At 40.6% G+C, this 21,194-nt stretch overlaps 1 protein-coding gene across 1 annotated transcript in view; it reads right to left on the bottom strand.

Annotated features, from left to right (window-relative positions):
• The window catches only part of CHRFAM7A (CHRNA7 (exons 5-10) and FAM7A (exons A-E) fusion), a 353,849-nt gene extending 338,168 nt beyond the window's left edge, over positions 1-15,681 (bottom strand). The window contains exons 1-2 of the mRNA XM_077474166.1: positions 15,194-15,681; positions 14,822-14,961 (exon numbers count right to left, since the gene is read on the bottom strand). Of these exons, the coding sequence (XP_077330292.1) occupies positions 14,822-14,961; positions 15,194-15,248 (195 nt within the window). The 5' untranslated portion in view covers positions 15,249-15,681. The remainder of the gene's footprint in view (positions 1-14,821; positions 14,962-15,193) is intronic.
• Positions 15,682-21,194: the final 5,513 nt, after the last annotated feature.

Genomic DNA, 21,194 nt, shown 5'->3' with positions numbered 1-21,194 from the left:
TGTCTGTCGTGTGCTTCAGAAACTAAGAGAGAACAATCTCTATTGTAAATTGGAGAAGTATGAATTCCATCGTGAACAGGTTAAGTTCCTGGGTTATATCATTTCCACTGCTGATTTTTCAATGGACCCAGAGAAACTTTCAGCAGTCCTATAGTGGCCCTGACCTGTGGGTTTATGTCCTCTGCAGCGTTTTCTTGGCTTTGCCAACTATTATCGGAAGTTTATTCGTAACTTCTCTTCTCTGGTCAAGCCCCTGACTGATATTACCAGAAAGGTCGGTAACCCACAGTGTTGGTCTACAGAGTCCATTAAGGCCTTTGAGAGTCTCAAGGTGCCTTTGTTTCTGCTCTTGTGTTAGTACATCCTGATCCTACGTTACCTTTTATCCTTAAGGTTGATGCTTCTGAGACTGGAGTTGGCGCCCTTCTGTTTCAAAATTTTACCTCTGAGAGCACTATGCATCCTTGTGGCTACTTTTCCAAAAAATTGTCACCTGCGGAGTGCAATTGCAAGATTGGCGACAGAGAGCTGTTAGCGATCATTTTAGTCCTGAAAGAATGGAGACATCCCCTTGAAGGTACCACTGGGGGGGTGTCTGTACTGCTGGGGGGGGTCTGAACTGAGGGGTGTCTGCACTGGGGGGGTGTCTGTACTGCTGGTGGGTCTGCACTGGGGGAGGGGGTGTCTGCACAGAGGGGGGTGTCTGAACTGGGGGGTCTGCACTGGAGGGGTGTCTGCACGGGGGTCTGCATGGAGGGGGGTGTCTGCACAGGGGGGGTGTCTGCACTGGGGGGGTCTGTACTGGGGGTGTCTGCACTGGGGTGTCTGCACTGGGGGGTGTCTGTACTGCTGGGGGGTCTGCATGGAGGGGGGTGTCTGCAAGGGGGGGTCTGCACGGAGGGGGGTGTCTGTACTGAGGGGTGTGTGCACTGAGGGGGGTGTCTGCACTGAGGGGGTGTCTGTACTGTTGGGGGTCTACACTGGGGGGTCTGCACTGAGGGGGTGTCTGTACTGTTGGGGGTCTGCACTGGGGGGTCTGCACTGAGGGGGGTCTGCACTGAGGGGGGTGTCTGTAATTCTGGGGGGGTCTGCACTGAGGTGAGGGTGTCTGTACCAATGGGGGTCTGCACCAAGTTGGGGGTATCTGTACTGAGGTTGAGGTGTCTGTACCGATGGGGGGGTCTGCACCGAGGTGGGGTGTCTGTACTGATAGAGGGGTCTTCACTGGGGGGAGGTTTATACTGAGGAAGGGGGGTCTATATTGATGGAGGGTGGTCTGTATTGAGGGAGAGGGATCTATACTGCGGGAGGAGGGTCTGTAGTTAGTGGAGGGGGTTCTGTACTGAGGGGGGACTATAGTTGGTGGGGGGTGACACCATTTTTTTTTCGCACCGAGTGACACCAACCCTAGTGACGCCACTGGCCAAAACCATGTCTGTCATCCCAGAAGGAAGGCTCTTCTAAAGATGATGCACAAGAAAGCCTGCAAACACTTTCCCCTAAAGTCAAGCAGACTAAGGACATGGATTACTGGAACCATGTCCTGTGGTCTGATGAGACCAGGATAAACATATTTGATGGTGTCAAGCGTGTCAAGCGTGTGTGGCGGCAACCAGGTGAGGAGTACAAAGACAAGTGTGTCTTGCCTACAGTCAAGCATGGTGGGTAGGGGTACGATGTACCTCATACTCATTCACATAGGGTAGGGGTCGGGATCTGGGGGCCCCCTTATTAAAGGAACTGGGTCCGGCGGACTTTCAGCGGAAAGATTTAAAACATGTTTTATTTCTAGGTCCGCCAGACTTTGGGGAAGAAAAATTCCACTGGAGCCCACACACGATCGAATTGTCCCGATGGACTCTGGTCCGCCGGAAAGTCCAATCGTGTGTCATTTTCGACCTTAATGAATATACCATCACTGTTGGGATGACTGGAAGGATGTAAATATGTAATTAATTGCATTTAGTAAATTGTTAAAAGGCTTTCAATGTATGAACTCATTCTCCTAACCCTAAAATGGGGACATCCTCTGAAAATGATTGGCGCTGGGTGAGGCTGCTGTTGGTGTTCATTGTTGTAAAACCTAAAGCCGTAAAGCATGGGACAGACTACCAGGAGGACACTGCTTAAGCCGGGACCACTGTCTCCGAGGGTAAACTTGTGTGTTGGCAGATTCCCTTTAAAGAGGTGTTCTCTGACTAATTTCTTTTTTTCGTAAAAAAAGCTTTCATTTTTACATACCCCAAAGATAGTAGATCACAGACATCCTCCAATATGCTGAAAATGATATCTCTGTAAACACCCCAGCTAAAACTGGCAAGCTTGTATTCACTTGAAACAGCAAATTAGGGAACATTCAGCGAAATAAGAAGTAAAACATAATCTGTTTATTAATGGTAATAAAAAAAATAGCAGCACAGAGAGGAGCTTGATGCTGTGTCACATTTCTATCCCTGTCTTTGTCCTGCATGGGAACCTTCCCCTTGCATTTTTTTTTCAAATGGCCTGAATCACAGAGGAAATGAGGGACTGTCACCTGACCAAGGACACAGACAGCAATCAAAAGCCGAGGGAGATTCTAATCCTATCCACTGTATTAAAACAAGCATAAAAATTGGCTGCAATTAAACTTGAAAGCAAATATTGTACACTTATATGTTTCCAAATTCAACCATGGCATTTAAAGCTGATCTGCAAGCACACCAACAATAATATTTCATCAACAAACAAATCATTTGAAAGTAAGTCTATAAATGGCTCTTTGGTTGGTTTCCACATATCATTCTTTTACCTTTTAAAGGTTACTTTAAGAAAGAAAGAAAAAATGAAGAAAAAAAAATGTGCTTTATCTGGAGTGAATCTTAGCTGACTTAAGAATTTTAGCAGCAATACTACTTAAAGTGTATGTAATCCCTAGCAATAAACCTCACTCATTTAGTCTCTTTTGGTCTGTCAAACACATTGAAAGTAAATTTGTTATATCTGTATGGTACGTTAAAAAATACCTGTCAAACGTTTGGGCTCATAACCTCCTTCACAATCAGCATGTGCTGTTCTGTTATCAGTTGAATTACAGAACCACAGCTCTCTATACTATTCCCTCATATTAAGGAAAAATTAGAGCGGTGGGGTTCTATAGTCTTATCTTGTTTTATTGTCCTGATACAGAATAGGGATGGGCCGAACACCCCCTGGTTTGGTTCACACCAGAACATACCGAACAGGCAAAAAATTTGGCAGAACACACAAACACCATTAAAGTCTATGGGACACGAACATAAATAATCAAAAGTGCTCATTTTTTTATAATAATAATTATTAATTATTATTAAAGGCTTATATAAGTTATTGTCATAAAAAAGTGTTTGGGGACCTGGGTCCTGCCCCAGGGGACATGTATCAATGCCAAAAAGCTTTAAAAACTTCAGTTTTTTTGGGAGCAGTGATTTTAATAATGCTTAAAGTGAAACAATAAAAGTGAAATATTACTTTAAATTTCGTACCTGGGGGGTGTCTATAGTATGCCTGTAAAGTGGTGCATTTTTCCCTTGTTTAGAACAGTCCCTGCACAAAATGACATTTCTAAAGGGAAAAAGGTCATTTAAAAGTACTCGCGGCTATAATGAATTGTCTATGGGAGAAATCAAAAGTGATAATTTTAAAGGTTTATATGAATGGTATTGTCATAAAAAGTGTTTGGGGACCTAGGTCCGGGGCATCAGAGGGGGGCGGGGCCACCCGTTTGTGTAAACAGGTGGCCCTGCCCCCCTCTGAAACCACGGGGAAGCCATTTGGGAAGTCCCCATGCGTCGGGGGGTGGGGTCACCCGGGTACGTCACAGCGCGACCCCGCCCTCAATTATAAAAGAACTATCACCTGCAAGGACACGTCATATGGCAGTGCCTCCCATGGAGGCAGATCGGTAGTGGCCTGTGGGGGGGTTTTAGTCAGTCAGCGGAGTGAGAGGAGAAGATGAATGGACTTCGTGGGACATATTTATTTTATTATTGTTTTAATAAAGGACTTGTCCCAATGTGTGTCGTGTGTCTTTTTTCATTTTGACACTTTTTTTGTGAAATGGTATGGGTACAATGTACCCATTACCATCTCACACAAAGGGGGGCCAGGATCTGGTGGTCCCCTTTTTAAAGGGGCTTCCAAATTCCGATAAGCTCCCCACCCGAAGACCCCCACAACCACCAGGAAAGGGTTGTGGGGATGAGGCCCTTGTCCCCTTCAACATTACCCCAAAGCACCCCCCATGTTGAGGGCATGTGGCCTGGTACGTTTCAGGAGGGGGGGTGCTCTCTTGCCCCCCTCTTTTCCTGCAGCCTGCCAGGTTGCGTGCTCGGATAAGGGTCTGGTATGGATTTTTGGGGGATCCCCACTCCATTTTTTTTATTTTGGCACAGGGTTCCCCTTAAAATCCATACTAGACCCTTTTGTATGGATTTTGAGGGGGGCCCCTATGCCATTTTTTTTAAATTGGAGCAGGAGTCCCCTTAATATCCATACCAGACCTGAAGGGCCTGGTATGGAATTTGGGGGGACACCCACGCAATTTTTTTTTTACATTTTGGTTCAGGGTTCCCCTTAATATTCATACCAGACCCAAAGGGCCTGGTAATGGACTGTGGGGGATCCCATGCCATTTTTTCAATGACCTTTATCTGTATTGCAAGGACCCAACAATTCATTATAGCTACTAGAACTTTTAAATTACTTTTTTTCCTTTGGAAATGTCATTTTGTGCAGGGACTGTTCTAAACACAGGAAAAATTTGCCACTTTACAGGCAAACTATAAACACCCCCCAGGAACAAAATGTAACCACTTGCTTACTGGGCACTTAACCCCCCCTCCTGCCCAGACCAATTTTCAGCTTTCAGCGCTGATGCACTTTGAATGACAATTGCGCGGCCATACAATACTGTACCCAAATGAAATTTTTATAATTTTTTTTCCCACAAATAGAGCTTTCTTTTGGTGGTATTTAATTACAGCTGGGAGTTTTATTTTTTGCTAAGCAAACAAAAATGCAAAAAAAAAAAAAAAAAAAAATCATGTTTCATAGTTTGTTATAAAATTTTGCAAACAGGTAATTTTTCTCCTTCATTGAAATGCGCTGATGAGGCAGCACTGGTGGGCACTGATAGGCTGCACTGGTGGGCACTGATAGGCACAATTAAGACGGCACTAATAGGCACAGATAAGGTGGCACCGATAGGCACAGATAAGGCTGTACTGATGGGCACAGATAAGGCGGCACTGATGGGCAAAGATGGGCACAGATAAGATGGCACTGATGGGTAGCACGGATGGGTGGCATGGATGGGTGGCACTAAGGGGCACTGATAGGTACCACTGATAGATGGGACTGATGGGCACTGATAGGTGGCACTGATAGGTGGCTCTGATAGGTGGCTCTGCTGAGCACTGATGGGCGGCACTGATGGGCACTGATGGTCACTGGTAGATGACACTGATGGGCATGGATATGTGGCACTGGGGTGCAGCACTGTTGTTGAGACAGATTGTGGGCACTGATAGGTGGCACTGTGGGTACTGATGGGTGGCACTATGGGCACTGATGGGTTGCACTGATAGGGGGCACTTTTTTATTATTTAGGTGGCACTGGCAGGGGGCAGGTGGGCACTGATAAGCTGGCCGTGATCGGGACTGATGTCCCGATCACGGCCGCCGGTGATTGGCTTTTTTTTTTTCTCCTCGCGCTATCAGCGTGAGGAGGAAAAATAGCCGATAACCGGCTCTGTTGTGTCACATGATCAGCTGTCATTGGCTGACAGCTGATCACGTGGTAAGGGGTCGGGATCGATGATAGACTCGCTGATCACAGAGTCCCGGCAAAGCAGGTCCGCGCTGTAGCCGTCATTCGGCTATAGCGCGGATCTCTAGTGGTTAAAGGAATATTTCACTTTTATTGTTTCACTTTAAGCATTATAAAAATCACTGCTCCTCAAAAAAACAGCTGTTTAAAAAAAAAATTATACATGTCCCCTGGGGCAGGACCCCAGTCCTCAAACACTATTTATGACAATAACTTGCATATTAGCACTTAAAATTAACACTTTTGACTTTTCCTGTTAATGTCCCATAGACTTTAACAGTGTTCTGAATTTTCCCCCGAACACTGCATATTGTTCGGTGTTTTCAGAACATCCGAACAACCAAAGTTCGGCCCAGACTTATGTTCAGGCCAAACCAGTCGCCCATCCCTAATACATTAGAGTGAACTGGTGCTGTTCCTCTAGGACTGGTAAGTGTGTGTCACTGGAAGAATAACTAGGTGAAAATAAGGGGAAAAAGGTGAAAAAAGAAAAAAATTGTAGCCACTGTATCTAAGGACTGGTATACTGAAATACAAATCATTCATTCAAAAAAATAGAAAAAAAGGCACCATTATATACATAAAATCTCCAGGAACACTAATATTGTCCCTAAACCAGCAATGACTGTATGTGTAAAGATTGGAATTCATCAGTGCAATGGTAGATGGGAGCTTGTTAATGTGACAGGAATTTAAACTGCATCTACACCAAAAAAGTGATCCAAAAATTAAAGCAACCCCCACTTTAAAAAAAAATTAAATAAACTTAAATACCTGTTCTACATTAAACTATCTAGCCTGTTGTGGTCTCTAATACCGCATCATCTCTTAAGTATGGCACCATCTCTAATAAGGCAGTGTCTAACATAGAAAAATCTCTAATATGGCAACATCTATAAGAGGGAACACCTATCTAACATGATAAAGACTCTCCACCATGGCAGTATTTCAAACCTAATAGCATCTCTAATATGAAAGTATCTATCATGAAATTGTCTCTGATAGGTCAGCATCTCTAACAGCCTCTCTGACAGCATGGCACTCTCTGGTAACATGATGCAGTCTCCAGCATGGCAGTCTCATTAATAGCATAAAGGTTGATTTACTGTGTTACCCATGTATTATATTTAAGATAATATCTCAAAGATACAATGTGGGTTAAATGAGAGTTCTTTGACCAAGAGTGAAAGCTTTAACACAATAACAGCATTGGTGAGTAGTTGAAAGGTTATCTAATACACAACCATCTATCTATAGTTGACACCAAGGAGGAAAATATTAGGTTAAAATAAAAGAATACAGAGTATATTCATAAAAATACAAACAGAAAACAAACAAACATGACAAGCAGGTATACCTTAAGTGCTGGGAGCTGACCTGATGTTTACCGATAGTGATGTCTTTAGGCCCACGTCAGACTCATGACTCCTCTCCTCTAAGTGAAATCCCACTAATATAGGCCCATGTCTCATTGACTTGAACAGAGCCCCCCTGATTTCTAATTCTGTTACCCCTCTCCTCCCTCCGGGCATATCTCCTCCAAGATTGACAATTTACTATCCTCTTAATTTAGCATAGCTCAGCCCCGCAATAGCACCTCCTCTGTTGGGGAGATAATTTGTTTTACGAGAAAGTTATTAAAGAGAAGGTGATTACCTTCTCTTGAATGGGGCACTTAACTATGCATGGTCATAGCCGGGGCAAATTGTCTATTACTGAACAGATCAAAGCAATATTCTCAGCATATCAAACACCCTTTGAAGTGAATAAAGGGTTGGTTAACACAGGGGACTACAAAGCCTTTATCTAGTTAATGAATTTGGCCCTGTCAAGTCTCCACTACAGTGTTCAACATAGTTGGTATCTCTACCTTGCCTTTGAATTTACGACAGGTAAATAGCAGAACCTCTCCAATAACACACACACCTAACATTCCTGCAAGTCAAAAGGAACTGAAATCAATTATATTCTCAAGCCCAAAACCTGTCATATATCTACATCTAGATAGGTTATCCCCTTACCAGCAGCAATATTTCATACACACTAATCTTATTTCTTATTCTAAACATATATATATATATATATATATATATATATATATATATATATATACATACATACATACAAGTATTCCCAGTTGCTAATGGACAAATAAACTGTTCAGTTTTGCAGGGAATATTTCTCAGAGCCTAGTGAATCAGGGGAAGTTTGCTGACTTAAATCATCCAATCATGTGCAATCAAAAGTTTTTTGTTTTTTTTTGTTTTTTCCTTGCACATGAATTTTATATCCCTGATAAAGAGGGACTTTCTATGTCCCATTTAGTGGGTTGGCTTCTTTATGGAATTTTTATAAAAATCTTTAAAACATCATTGGTGCTGTTCTGTTCCTTATATATTTTAAACATTTGGAGAAAATACCCACCTTCCTCCACAGCCATTCAAAAATTTAGCTAGCAGGGAGGCGTCTGTATTGATAGCTAGAAGTTATCTCCAAACACTTGCCCAAGATAAGCGCCAGCAAAAGGAATGTGGGGAGACATATCAGCCTTTCGTCCTTCTACATTCATTTTGCTGGTTGTCGGAATCCAGATCTTTACCTGGAACCTCTGCTGTGTTGGCTTTGGCTCTTGCTGTGCTGTGCCTGAAATGCTGGACAGCTCCCTGTCTGGTCCCGTGGACTTTCGTGCTTTATAATTTGTCTCTGTTGAACCTTGACCTTTTTTCTTCTCTAAGAACTTCCTATTTAAGACATGTCCTTGCCCTTTCTGTTTTTCAGATTATTGTGCTTTTTCCAGGCAATATGTTGGTTCTTGCATCCCTGCTTCTATCCTTACCTTCAAGGTCACCACTAGCTAGCAATGCAGCCATTTCTTGCTCTCTGCATTAGAGTCATAAGGGGAAGGTGGGCACCCTGTCGGACCACATACCTTGCTTTACAAAGCACATAGGACAATGGGACAAAGTACTACATGTACTTTTCCCCTTGGGAACCGAACACTGTAATCAAAAATAAATTAGACTTCTTCTTTAATACTTTAGAGTTTTGCACTGTGAGGATACAATAAGTTGAAAACCAGTCCTATGTATTCTCCTTACCAGAGCTTTTATCACTCTACCTTCCTAGCAGTTAAGCTATAATACTAGGTCACATCCCTGCCCCAAAGCTATGACTGGGAAGAGAAGAAGCGACAACAGCTTTTTCCTCAGCTCACTTCGAAATTCTCCTTTGGTCCACATATTGCTTGTCAGCACATGTGCATGTCATACACGTTATTGGCTCCAAGGACTGCCACTCTGTCCCCCATTCTATGTTGCTATACAGGGGATTACAAAAGGCAGATACCAAATCAAATCAAGCTGCAAACACTAGTTCCATTTAAAATTGCATTCAATTGTTATTGGATACTTAAATGCATTAATTGGTAATTTCCTTATACCTGCGCCTGAAGTTCAGATTTAACGCTAGGCTAACTTAAAAAAACAACATTAGAGATTGGTTGGCTGTGCAGGCACAATCAAAACAACAAAAGATCTCTCTTCTAAAAGATATTTCCAAGAAAATACATTTAGATGTCCTGAGCAGGCATGTTTATTGTAGTAGAGGAGAAAAGGGAGAACACAAAGTCATCCCGAATGTCAGCTTATTATGGGAAAATACATTAGCAAATGAACATGGCCTATCACTACCGTATATACTCGAGTATAGGCCGACCCGAATATAAGCCGAGGCCCCCAATTTACCCCCAAAAAAACTGGCAAACTTATTGACTCGTGTATAAGCCGAGGGTGAGACATGCCTGTCCATCCCTGTGTGTGTGTCCGTCCATCCCTGTGTGTCCGTCCATCCCTGTGTGTCCGTCCATCCCTGTGTGTCCGTCCATCCCTGTGTGTCCGTCCATCCATCCCTGTGTGTGTGTGTGTCCATCCATCCATCCATCCCTGTGTGTGTGTGTCTCCATCCATCCATCCATCCATCCCTGTGTGTGTGTGTCTCCATCCATCCATCCATCCATCCCTGTGTGTGTGTGTGTCTCCATCCATCCATCCATCCATCCCTGTGTGTGTCTCCATCCGTGTGTGTGTGTGTGTGTGTGTGTGTGTGTGTGTGTGTGTGTGTGTGTCCAGCCTACCTTTGTCCCGAGCCTCCGTCCCGTGCCTTGCCTCCTTGCCTCCGTCCCGTGCCGTGACTTGCCTCCTTGCATCCGTCCCGTGTCGTGCCTTGCCGCCGCCGTCCCGTCCCGTCCCGTGCCGTGCCTTCCCTTGCCTCCGTCCCGTGCCCTCTTCGTCGGCGGCCATTGTAAAGTTCAAAAGCTGCGCCGCCGCCTTCGCCTGTGATAGGCGGAACACTGAATTTCCCAGCAGCCTGTGTTCCGCCTATCACAGACGTCGTATCATCCTCGTCCGTAGTACGAGGATGATACGATGTCCGTGATAGGCGGAACACAGGCTGCTGGGAAATTCAGTGTTCCGCCTATCACAGGCGAAGGCGGAGCCGGAGGCGCGGCTTTTGAATAGAATGGCCGCTGTCTGTCTGCTCGACACGCTGATCGAGCGGGCAGACAGCGATGACTCGAGTATAAGCCGAGGGGGGCACTTTCAGCCTCAAAAAAGAGGCTGAAAATCTCGGCTTATACTCGAGTATATACGGTACTTTACCTAATATCAAGAAAACAGGATGGCTGTGATAGTTCTGTGGCATCCCATGGCTCCTTTTATGTTGTGTTTATATTAAGCTTATAAACTTGGGCAAGCAGGAAAGCTTACATAAAAAAACTCCCCTAATGTATAGTATGAAAAATAATAGCACCACATAAGAAGAACAACATTATACAGCTGTGTATAGTAAAGATACTAAAGGACTTTTCTTGCCTTAGAAAAAAAGTACCTAAAGGAATAGAAGTGCCACATTATGAAAAAAGATTGAGGAACTGTTGCTTTACCTAAGATATGATGTGATTAATGTCTGCAACCATACTCCATAGCAGCGGAAGTGTTATTTCTAGCAACCTCTCGAAACAAAAGACTGCACAGCTGATGAACAAAACAACTGGGTAAACTCGCCATGGCATGAATGCTGTCAAATGCAAATGTGTGGAAATAACGTAACTGAACGTTTTTGTTTTTTTTAAATATATATTTAGTGGCATTGCTCAGTTGGGTACAGCATAACTTCACATAATTTCAAGTTCCAGAAAAATCTCAAAAAATTCTGCACTATTCTCTGTCACAATTATCTTAATTTCTAAAACTGTATTTAACTTCTATCAGATTCCCATATGTTTACTAGATCATGTTTTTAACTGTAACAGTATTACATTCAGCTAATAGATAATTTGTGAGCCTACAGTAAATCTAATTTTTTTAAGACAAACGTTAGACTATAGAGTTAATTTACAGTATCCCTCAGGGTTTTAATAAATTGCCACCAACATTTTCACATTTCTTTTCTCTGACATGCAAAAAGTGTTTAGGTCAATCAAATCATGTAGATGTTACTGCTATTTCGACTAATCAGCCCAGTGCTACCATATAGGCAATGTTAAGTGTAGAAGTTTAAGAAAACCATAAGCTGAGAGGAGCTGCATTCAAAAACAAATGCAGTTGAATTTACAGATATTTCAGGATTTAATGGCATATTTAAGGAGCTCATACTTTGTAAAAAAAACATAACTTTTATCCCCTAGCTAAAATAACTGATGTTTCTTACACATCAAACTGTTTTATCTTGAGTTTGATAGTGACATCTGACAAGGATCAAAATGCTAAAAAAAACTCTTGAAGAATATTTAGCAGCATTGCTCAGTTGAGTACACCATAACTTTTAGTTCATGGTTCAAATGACTGACATTTTGAAACATAAACTTTTTTCTTGATAAGGATCTCTGACATGCGTTGAAACTTTCACCCACTACAAGTTATGCTTTACCGTATGAGGAGTGTTTTTAAAAATTGCTAAACTCCATAAACTCTATAAATGCATGTAAGCCAGAAGTACTTTACAGCCAAGACCCGCAACCCCTTCTGAAAAGTGTTTATCTTGAATAGAATGATCAATCTACCCAGAGGCAATATTTCTAGCTATGGGATGAATCTGGAGGGATAATCTTTCTACAGTGTAGTAAAACCATAATTCCTGGCTCTGTTCTCAATTCCAATGCCACAAAAGGGAGGTTAGGGCATAGGAAGCCCACCATAAAAAGGTTTCAAGTTAGAACAAACACAGCGTAACCCAAAGATGCACTTTATTATAACTATAATGACATCTCAAAGCTGAGAAATAAACCTCTACCTTAAACCATTAAAATAATGACATTGTTGTCATATGAAACAAACAGTCCAGACTCCCAGCCAAAGCAAGAGAATGTCACCAACACACCAAGGAACTCCAGAGCACGTTCAAAGCATTATTCAGTGATCACATTGTTACAGCAGATTTCAACGTTTCAGAGCCACGCAGGACCCCTTTGTAAAGGGGTCCTGCATGGCTCTGAAATGTTGCAATCTGCTGTAATAATGTGATCGCTGAATAAAGCTTTGAACATGCTCTGGAGATCCTTGGTGTGCTGGTGACATTCTCTTGCCCCTGAATAGAAACGGTTCCAGCCTATGGTCACTTCAGCATCCATTTATATGCACAGAAATTTCTACAGGAATGTGTGCATTGGAATTTTCAGCTTACAGCCATGCACCCAGGCAGACAGCACTCAACCATAGGTATTAAACACAGTATAGTGACCGGTCATGTGGAGATGGCGGTACACAAGTTTGGGCACCACAGGAATTTAGCCCTTATTAATTCTCCTAAATATATACCCAAATACCGGGATAGAAATTATACATAAACATTGTACCCAAAACTGACTACCAGCTCTAGGGCACATATGCCTAGATCATGAAAAAAGTACCATAAGGTGCCTCAAATATATCCCAGGTAAGGAAGTAACCCCTTATAGACAAGCAAGCATGAGTATAAAGCAGATCCTAGTCCAGTATGATAACGAGAGCCTATAAGCGGGATAATCTCAGGCAAGCAAGCACAGATCAGAGCCAGATGGCAAAGTTGCAGATTCCTTCCGAAAATTATTCCTACTGCTACAAAATGCACATTCCCATTCCGCTTGCTCACCTTTATAATACATCAAAAGCCCAAAAGGGAGAGTGAGACCACCTTGTACATGCTACAGTTGATTTTAAGGTCTACAAACCATACAAGAGTACACAAGAGAACCCCAAGTGAGTGAACTGACCTTTTGAGAAAGATCTGTAAGCAGTATATAGGCAATTTTCCAAATTTTTATCACATGATAAGGACAGTCAGTCTATGATATTAACATGAATAGCTGAACTGCTTCTACCCATGAAGCAGTACAGGTATCAATGTTCATCTCACTGCATACAATATAAATGGGACTACCCTCTTTCTCAGCCAGGCTTCTACTTAATATCCGCCTGATGCAACTTTGTCATGTCTTTAGGAAAACCTAATTTTAGGCAAATAAGGATGAATTCAGAAGCAAGTAACAGTTTAATAAAAGTAGGAAGGCATACATTTCAAAAATATGTTTAAACTGATTCATACTGTATAATGGAGTTCTTGACACATCAAACAAAATGTACACTATGTTTGCATATAACACTTGAAAAGGTTAAAATAAATGGCCTGCCTTTTTTTTTTTTAAATATGATAAGTCAGAAGTTTTATTTATTTATTTATTTAGTTATTTACTGCCTGTATCCACAACACATGGTCAGAATGTCACAAATGACAGATAAAACTGTATATATAGATTAGGTTGTATAATCATTTTATCATAGTGTTCTATAAATTCTAAAATAATTCAAAAAAATTCTGTGACCAGATAAACTTGGAATTACTACTTAACTTTCTGAAATATACTTTAAAAATACCAGTAAAAATGTATCAAACAGCATGAAGCCACCTGCATAGTCACTATGTAAGTGAATCAAGGTTTGAAACAACTTTATTGACTTATTGATTTGGATTGCCCTGCAATCTTTTGGGATGCTGTAGATCATTCTGCCAAATGTATTTCATTATATAGTTTTTCATTATACTCATCACAAGCAATGGGCATATTTTCTGTCAAGTGTTTATTCTTCATTACAGAATATAGACATTCCTAGAAGTTATACAGTTTTCTACAACCAGATGCCAGATGAACAGAGATTTCCTACTTAACTTTCCAAAATATACTTTAGGAAATATAACAAATATAACTTTATGAAATATTTACCAAACAGCATGAGACCACCTGTGTAGCCACTATGTAGGTGAATCAAGGTGCGAGAAAGCTTTACTAACTTATTGATTTGGATTGCCCTGCAATCTTTTAGAATGTTGTGGGTCATTCTGCCAAATATATTTCATTATATAGTTTGGTAATGTTTTCCAATATACTCATCACAAACAATGGGCATGTTTTCTGCCTGGTGTTTAAACATTACAGAATATACACAATCCTATAAATTATAACGATACACGTTTAGGCATAACATTGTTGAAGTGGTTTGAAGATTTAAGTTATGTTTCACAATATAACTGACATTTAAATAATGGCAGTTGAAAATATGTTCCATACTCTTCTCCACCTGACCAACTTTTTCCATAAAAATAAACTCTATACATATCAATGGGATATAGCTTCACAGAGTAAAAGTCTGTCATTTATAAGCTGATGTGCTGCATATTGCTTACTAAATTCTACATTAAGCAAGCTTACAGTAAATCCCACTTAAGATCCCTCAGCATTTTTTCCATCTCTTTTCCAAGCTCAGCGAAACAAACCTGCATTTCAACAATCTGTGAATAATGGTACAGGATTATAGTCCAAACATTATTCTAAAAAGAGATAAGTGGATGACTGTCCTTCCTTGACCCCATATCCCAAGAACCTTTCTGAATATAAAGCAGATTGTATTGAACATTGGCATCAGAATCATTTTTACTTACAACATCCATGATCTGCATTAGACTCATTCCAAAGTAGACAGTGAGAGGATGGGAATCATTGGCTACCGGTCTCTCCAGAGGATTATAATTCTTCAGTAATTCCTTGTAGAGCTTTCTCTGGTACTCTCCTTGTAAGGACACTTCAAGAGAAAAGCATGATCAGCACTCACTCTGCAATCTGTCAATATACAGTAACATGTAATAGGGTATCAATAATTCCTAGGGCTACAGCAAGTGCTTTCAAAATAGGCAATGACCAGGGCACTACATACACAGCCAGTATCTACAACATGCAGATAGGATGGAAGTGTTATGGAACAGCTAATATAGATGAATGGGATGGAATGCAGGATGATGGTGAAATCAATTTACCGTTGATCAAGCTGACAGCTAAAACCATCCACATCCTGAACTCCCCAGCTCCCATTGTACAAGGCTGGCACAAGGAGATCTTCAGCTAGGAGGGGAAAAGTTTATGATCCGATGGGAATAAACAGAGTCCTGGGTGATGGAAATGCTGAGCTGAGTGCAGAGGAAGAAAGCTGCTCCCCTGGCAGAAGCAGAGTCAGGCAGGCTGGGATGGAGCAAGTCAATGGATGGTGACAGCTAATAAAGTGCAAGGGATCACAGCCTGTCAATACCAGGGGATTCTCTTTATAGTTTACTGTTATGGTGGTAGATATTTTTATAGGGGGGATCCCTGTAGTCTCATGTTGCAGCTGATCACTCCCCCCTGGCAGAGAGACATAAGCTCAGTCCTGGCACTTGTAATAAGGTAAATGGCTCCATACAGATCCTCTCCACGTGAAGCTGACTTGTGATTCCCTGCCTGTCTCAGTCTGAGCTCTGTGCATGCTATACTGTATTTTATAGCATCTCAGAGCAAGCCAGGCGAGGAGGAGGCAGAGCAGAGCCAGATCTGCTGGATGGTGCCTGCCTAACCCCTTCACTGCTGAACAAAACCTTCCCGACCTGTGCACTGCCAGAGTGTAGAGGACAGCCTGTGCTACAGTGTGTGCATAGCAATGCAGCAAGTTAGCAGAATTCAGACATACATGGATTATATAACATCTCTAAGTGGATCCAGGACAGCAGGCAGGCTTATGGTATAGATCATCCTAATATAAAATGATTCATACATAATAAAAAGGATGTATTAGTGGTATACTTATATATGTGCAGCACATATTATATCTTTACATGAGGTCCGAGGATACTATATATTTTCTGATTAATTAGGAAATAAGTCATGCTTATGGTACATATCATCCCATTACATTATAGTTTAGAATTTATGTAATTATGATATCGCTATAAATGTTATAAAATCCCAAACAAGATTTTTACATGATAATAATATATAGTTTCTGATTAAATTAGGACACCAGTCATAATTATGGTATATATCATCCTATTATATCATAGTTTTTAAATAATATTAATTATGCATTGATGATATAGCTGAATATGTTCTCTAGATATAATTGTAGATATAATTGCAATGCACATATTTTTACAGGGGGGGATACTATAAGGTTTATGAAGTCATTATTATGTCACATTGGGGGTAATTCACTAAAATTGGTGTACACAGAATTTGATGTTTAAGTTAGAAGCTGATTGGTTACTATGCAGAGCTGCACCAAATTTGTTGTGCACCAGTTTTAGCAAATCTCCTCTATTATGTCATACATAGTAGAGTATGTGTGTGTGTGTGTGTGTGTGTGTGTGTGTGTGTGTGTGTGTGTGTGTGTGTGTGTGTATATATATATATATATATATATATATATATATATATACACTGTATATTTAAAGGACGAAGCAGTTGCAAACTTTATCCTGGCTGACACCTTTATGGTGCTTAGTCTATATTTATTAAGATATTCACAAACTACTGGAGAGTATATAAGTATGTGAGCATACATGCGTATTTTTAATAATATATGCCAGAAATACATAACATATACATGTATGACATAATCATGACATAATATTATATGCACGGGTAAAGGATGAGGCACTCACAGGTCTTGAAGCATTAGCCTGATAATAAATACAAATTTATAGATCTAAATAAATACATTTATGTACAATGTATTCATACATTTATATATAAATGTATGCTTGATTTTATATATATGTGTGTTTATATATATAAACACACATATAAAATAAAGCGTTACTTAATTTATTTTGCCTGTCAATAAGCAATATTTGGTTTTGTGTAATGACTGCTGAAAAACAAAACAATCTGTGCTCGTCCAATAAAGCCTACGCTAGTTTACTCCTGCGGTAAAAATGATTTATTAGCAGTAGAGATGCAGGACCACACAAAAGGCATGCTTTACAAATGCCACTAATGGTAATGTGACAGGCTGCACATAATAAAATGGACAGATTTAATTACACCTTTCAGTTTAAATAATCAGATCTACCTATGGGGACCACACTAGTATGCAATATGGTCCCTAGTTGTTATATTAGGCAGTGCCCCCAGAGAGTCTTCCACAATTTGTCAGGATTCATAGCAGAATAGCTGGGTGGGAATGTGTGAAGTCCTTCAAGCATAAACGGGTCCCATGGGCTAGATATCCCTTCTCTGCTCTGAATAGGAAGTTTTGTTTTACATCAGTTTGCTGCTAGCTGTAATCATATCTGTCAGAATGACAAAGGTTCATTTATTTTGTATTTACTATGTCCCAACTTGACAAATTTCACCCAGGAGACGCAGATCTGGTGCCTTTGTTTCAGCTTATTTTCCACTTGCAGTTTCCTTTCCTTACTTAAATCATGTTTATTTTCTTAAAATTTCCGCTGTACTTCAGAAAAGATTATTGCAGGTTGAACATGTATAGGGAATCTCATCATGGGTAAAGTATGCTGAATTGGAAAGTGTTTGTTTAGCTAGTGAGCACAGAATAGTGGAAGTAACAATGGGTAATTCAAGCTGGTAAAGTACCCGTGAGGTTTAGAGGGCCACTTATTAAAATTCCTTCATTTTAATAAAACAGCTAGTGCTAAAAGGTATTTATCAAACTGGTTAAAAAGATAGTTAAAGCAAAAGTGAAGTATCACACGTTTTAAGTCTTTATAGACTTATATCCCTGCATGGTATGATTTGTGATTGACTTTTGCTGGGAAAATTCTGCTTCCTGCACTCCCAGTGCAATGCTCTCTGCTGGCATAGCTGAGTAACAGCCACACCCTTCATAACAATCGTTGTCATAAAAACTTGCAGAGTTGGGGTGGGGCATGTAAGACCATTTCTGTTAAAGAGAGCTGGTTACTGATCACAGAGGGGGTAATTGTGGTGCTTATTGAACCACGCAGTCATATTTACACATCCTGCAAAATAGCTGCAACAGTAGAGTGGAGGTAAAACTGTCAAAATGAGTATTTTGGTACTAATATACTAGGATGCACTCCATGTTGGAAGAATAATACTTTAAAGTGAATCACTCATGTGCCACAACCGTAAAATTCATTAGAAAAGAAGAAAAGAAGCCCTCTAGTTCGGACTTTGGAAGCAGATTGAAACAACAATGTATTATCTTTAAAAATTGGATTTTATTGAACATAATACTATGAAACCAATACACCTTTTAACAAGCTTAATAATCTTAACACAGCCAATGAGATAGATATTTGCAGTTTATAACTAGCTCAACATGGTTAATTAAACATACCCGTAATATGTGCCTGTGTATCTTCCCCTGAAAACTATAACTGTATAAATCCACGGGGTGGGGGGTAGGCCAGCACCTACATGGGGCCAGACAAATGCAGAGGAGGATAGTTTGGTAAAATGAATACACATTGTAACAAACTTACTAGCCTTAAACTAACCGATGAGATAACAAGATATAGCTAGCTCAGCATAGATAATCAAACATACCTGTAACATGTGCCTGTATATCTTCCCCTGAAAGTACAATCCATTGAAGGGTAAGTATACACCCTATATACACACACAAATATGTGTGTGTCCTAATTGGCGCCATTGCAAGCCTCCACCCACGAGCGACGCAAGAGGTGCCGTCACAAATGCATGGTCGCATGGTCAGCCACCTGGTTAGTAGGCAGCCGTATGGATCCACCCCCTTCAATGATGTGCCGCTATATGCCTCAAACGCCCATCGGCAGCACAGGGAAGACCATCCCAATAGAGGCAGTGCAATTAGCATCACGATAGGGCAAGGCCAACCTTCATATGTATGCATGCGAAAACTCCAGCCGAGGGACACGTCCCCACCAAACCCAGGCCCATGATTACATCACCATCTCCCCATAAGGAGAGACAAAACAGGGGGAAAAAATAGATAATCAATGCCCCCTACATACCATCAGCTGCCATTACATATAAGATACATGCATTACAACCACATAAGCTGGGCCACAAAAAAATGAATAAAAAAATGATTAAATAAAAATAGGAAAAAAAGGGAATACCAACTTAAAAACATGTCTAGATGTCCAGATTTCTCAATATAGCTCTGATTGGAAGATAGAGGTCAATATCCAAAATGGATCCCAATGCAAAAAGAGACATGTTATCCAGAACGGACAAACATAAATGCAAACCAAAGAACTATCATATTGTAATTATTTTACCTCACTGTACATTTTGAGGTTAAAATTATCAGTAGAGACTTATCACTATACTTCGATCCTCCATAGTGGTGAAGCCTCTATAAACAGGACCTGTGTTTGGTCAGATTTGGCAACCCATCAGAATGTGTAACGGAAGTGATGTTCCGTCTCCAACATCTTGCTACACCTAGCACTCCTCCATGATAAGGATACACCGAGAAGGGAGAAAGCGGACATCTTGTTAGACCCACCAGAGTTTTACATTTTACACGTATTTTTAACAGTAATGTGAGTTTATATAGTGAAAAAGAGTACTCCGTCTGACTGGTTAGATGTTGAATTTTAAAAGCAGCAGCAAGCCTGCTCATCTCATTGGTTTGCTAATCTGACAGAAGTTCACTGCTTTTAAAAATTCAACATGTAAACATTCATACTGTATTTCACTATCACCTGTCCATGTTGATCACAGTGTGTGGTGATAAATCGCACAGTGTCCACATTATTGGACATGAATCAGTTATACAGTATTGCATTCCTTGACTTCGATTTGGCCTTCCTAAAGGCCTTTATAAGGCAAGCCATCAGAGTTGATATTAACATTGAAATCAAGGAATGCAATACTGGTAACACTATGTTCCATGATAAATTTAAGATTATACTTATCATCATGGATTACACACATAAAATGATTAAGTTCCTCGGGTGTTCCCACCCACAAGATAAACATGTTGTCAATATATCTATACCAACAAAGGATGTTGGATAGTAAATCACAACAAGTGGCAACGTTCCATGTCAATATGTGTGTTAGAAGCTGCAATATAAATTTACTCATGGGATATGTCACATCACCCTTCTCCATAAGGAATCTTTTCTCTGTTGCTATACTATACTTATGGGGAATTGAGGAATATAGAGCCTCGATATCAATGGCCATCATGAGACAACCGGCTGGAACATGCATTCCATCTAATGATTTCAGGAGGTCTGGCGTGTCTTTGATAAAGGAAGGTAGTGTATTAACATGGGGGCGCAGATATTCGTGCACTAATTAACTCGAACGTTCCATTTGGGATCCTATTTCCGATATAATCGGTCAACCAGGTGGATTAGTTATGTTTTTGTGCATTTTTGGAAGTGCATAAAATGTCAGGATTCTAGGGTAAGGTACCTGAATACCTTTGTATTTGTCTTTGTTAATTATGCCTTCAGTATATGCTTGAAAATGGTCTCATTAAATTGCTGCTTAAATTGCTTCACTACTTCTTCCGAAATGGGTTTATACCATTGTTTGTTTTTGAGAAGGCCCCAGTACATATTTCTATACTGAAGCACACTCATGAAAACTAAGTTTCCACCTTTGTCAGATCATCAGATGGTTTCATATCTAAGTCTGAATTCCTACTTAATTTTTCCAAAGCCGCCACCTGGGTGGAGTTTATATTTGCATTGGCAGAACTTTTGATTTTAGACCTACAGTGGGGATCGAAAGTTTGGGCACCCCAGGTAAAAATGTGTATTAATGTGTATAACGAAGCCAAGGAAAGATGGAAAAATCTCCAAATGGCATCAAATTACACATTAGACATTTTTATAATATGTCAAAAAAAGTTAAATTTTATTTCCATCATTTACACTTTCAAAATTATAGAAAACAAAAAAATGGCGTCTGCAAAAGTTTGGGCACCCTGCAGAATTTATAGCATGCACTGCCCCCTTTGCAAAGCTGAGACCTGGCAGTGTCATGGATTGTTCTCAATCATCGTCGTGGAAGACCAGGTGA

This window comes from Lithobates pipiens, unplaced genomic scaffold, assembly GCF_037356315.1.
Source record: "Lithobates pipiens isolate NorthernLeopardFrog02 unplaced genomic scaffold, aLitPip1_a1.2 Scaffold_8, whole genome shotgun sequence".
In the NCBI taxonomy this organism is placed as follows: Eukaryota; Metazoa; Chordata; class Amphibia; order Anura; family Ranidae; genus Lithobates; species Lithobates pipiens.
This window is presented reverse-complemented; position numbering and strand designations above follow the sequence as displayed.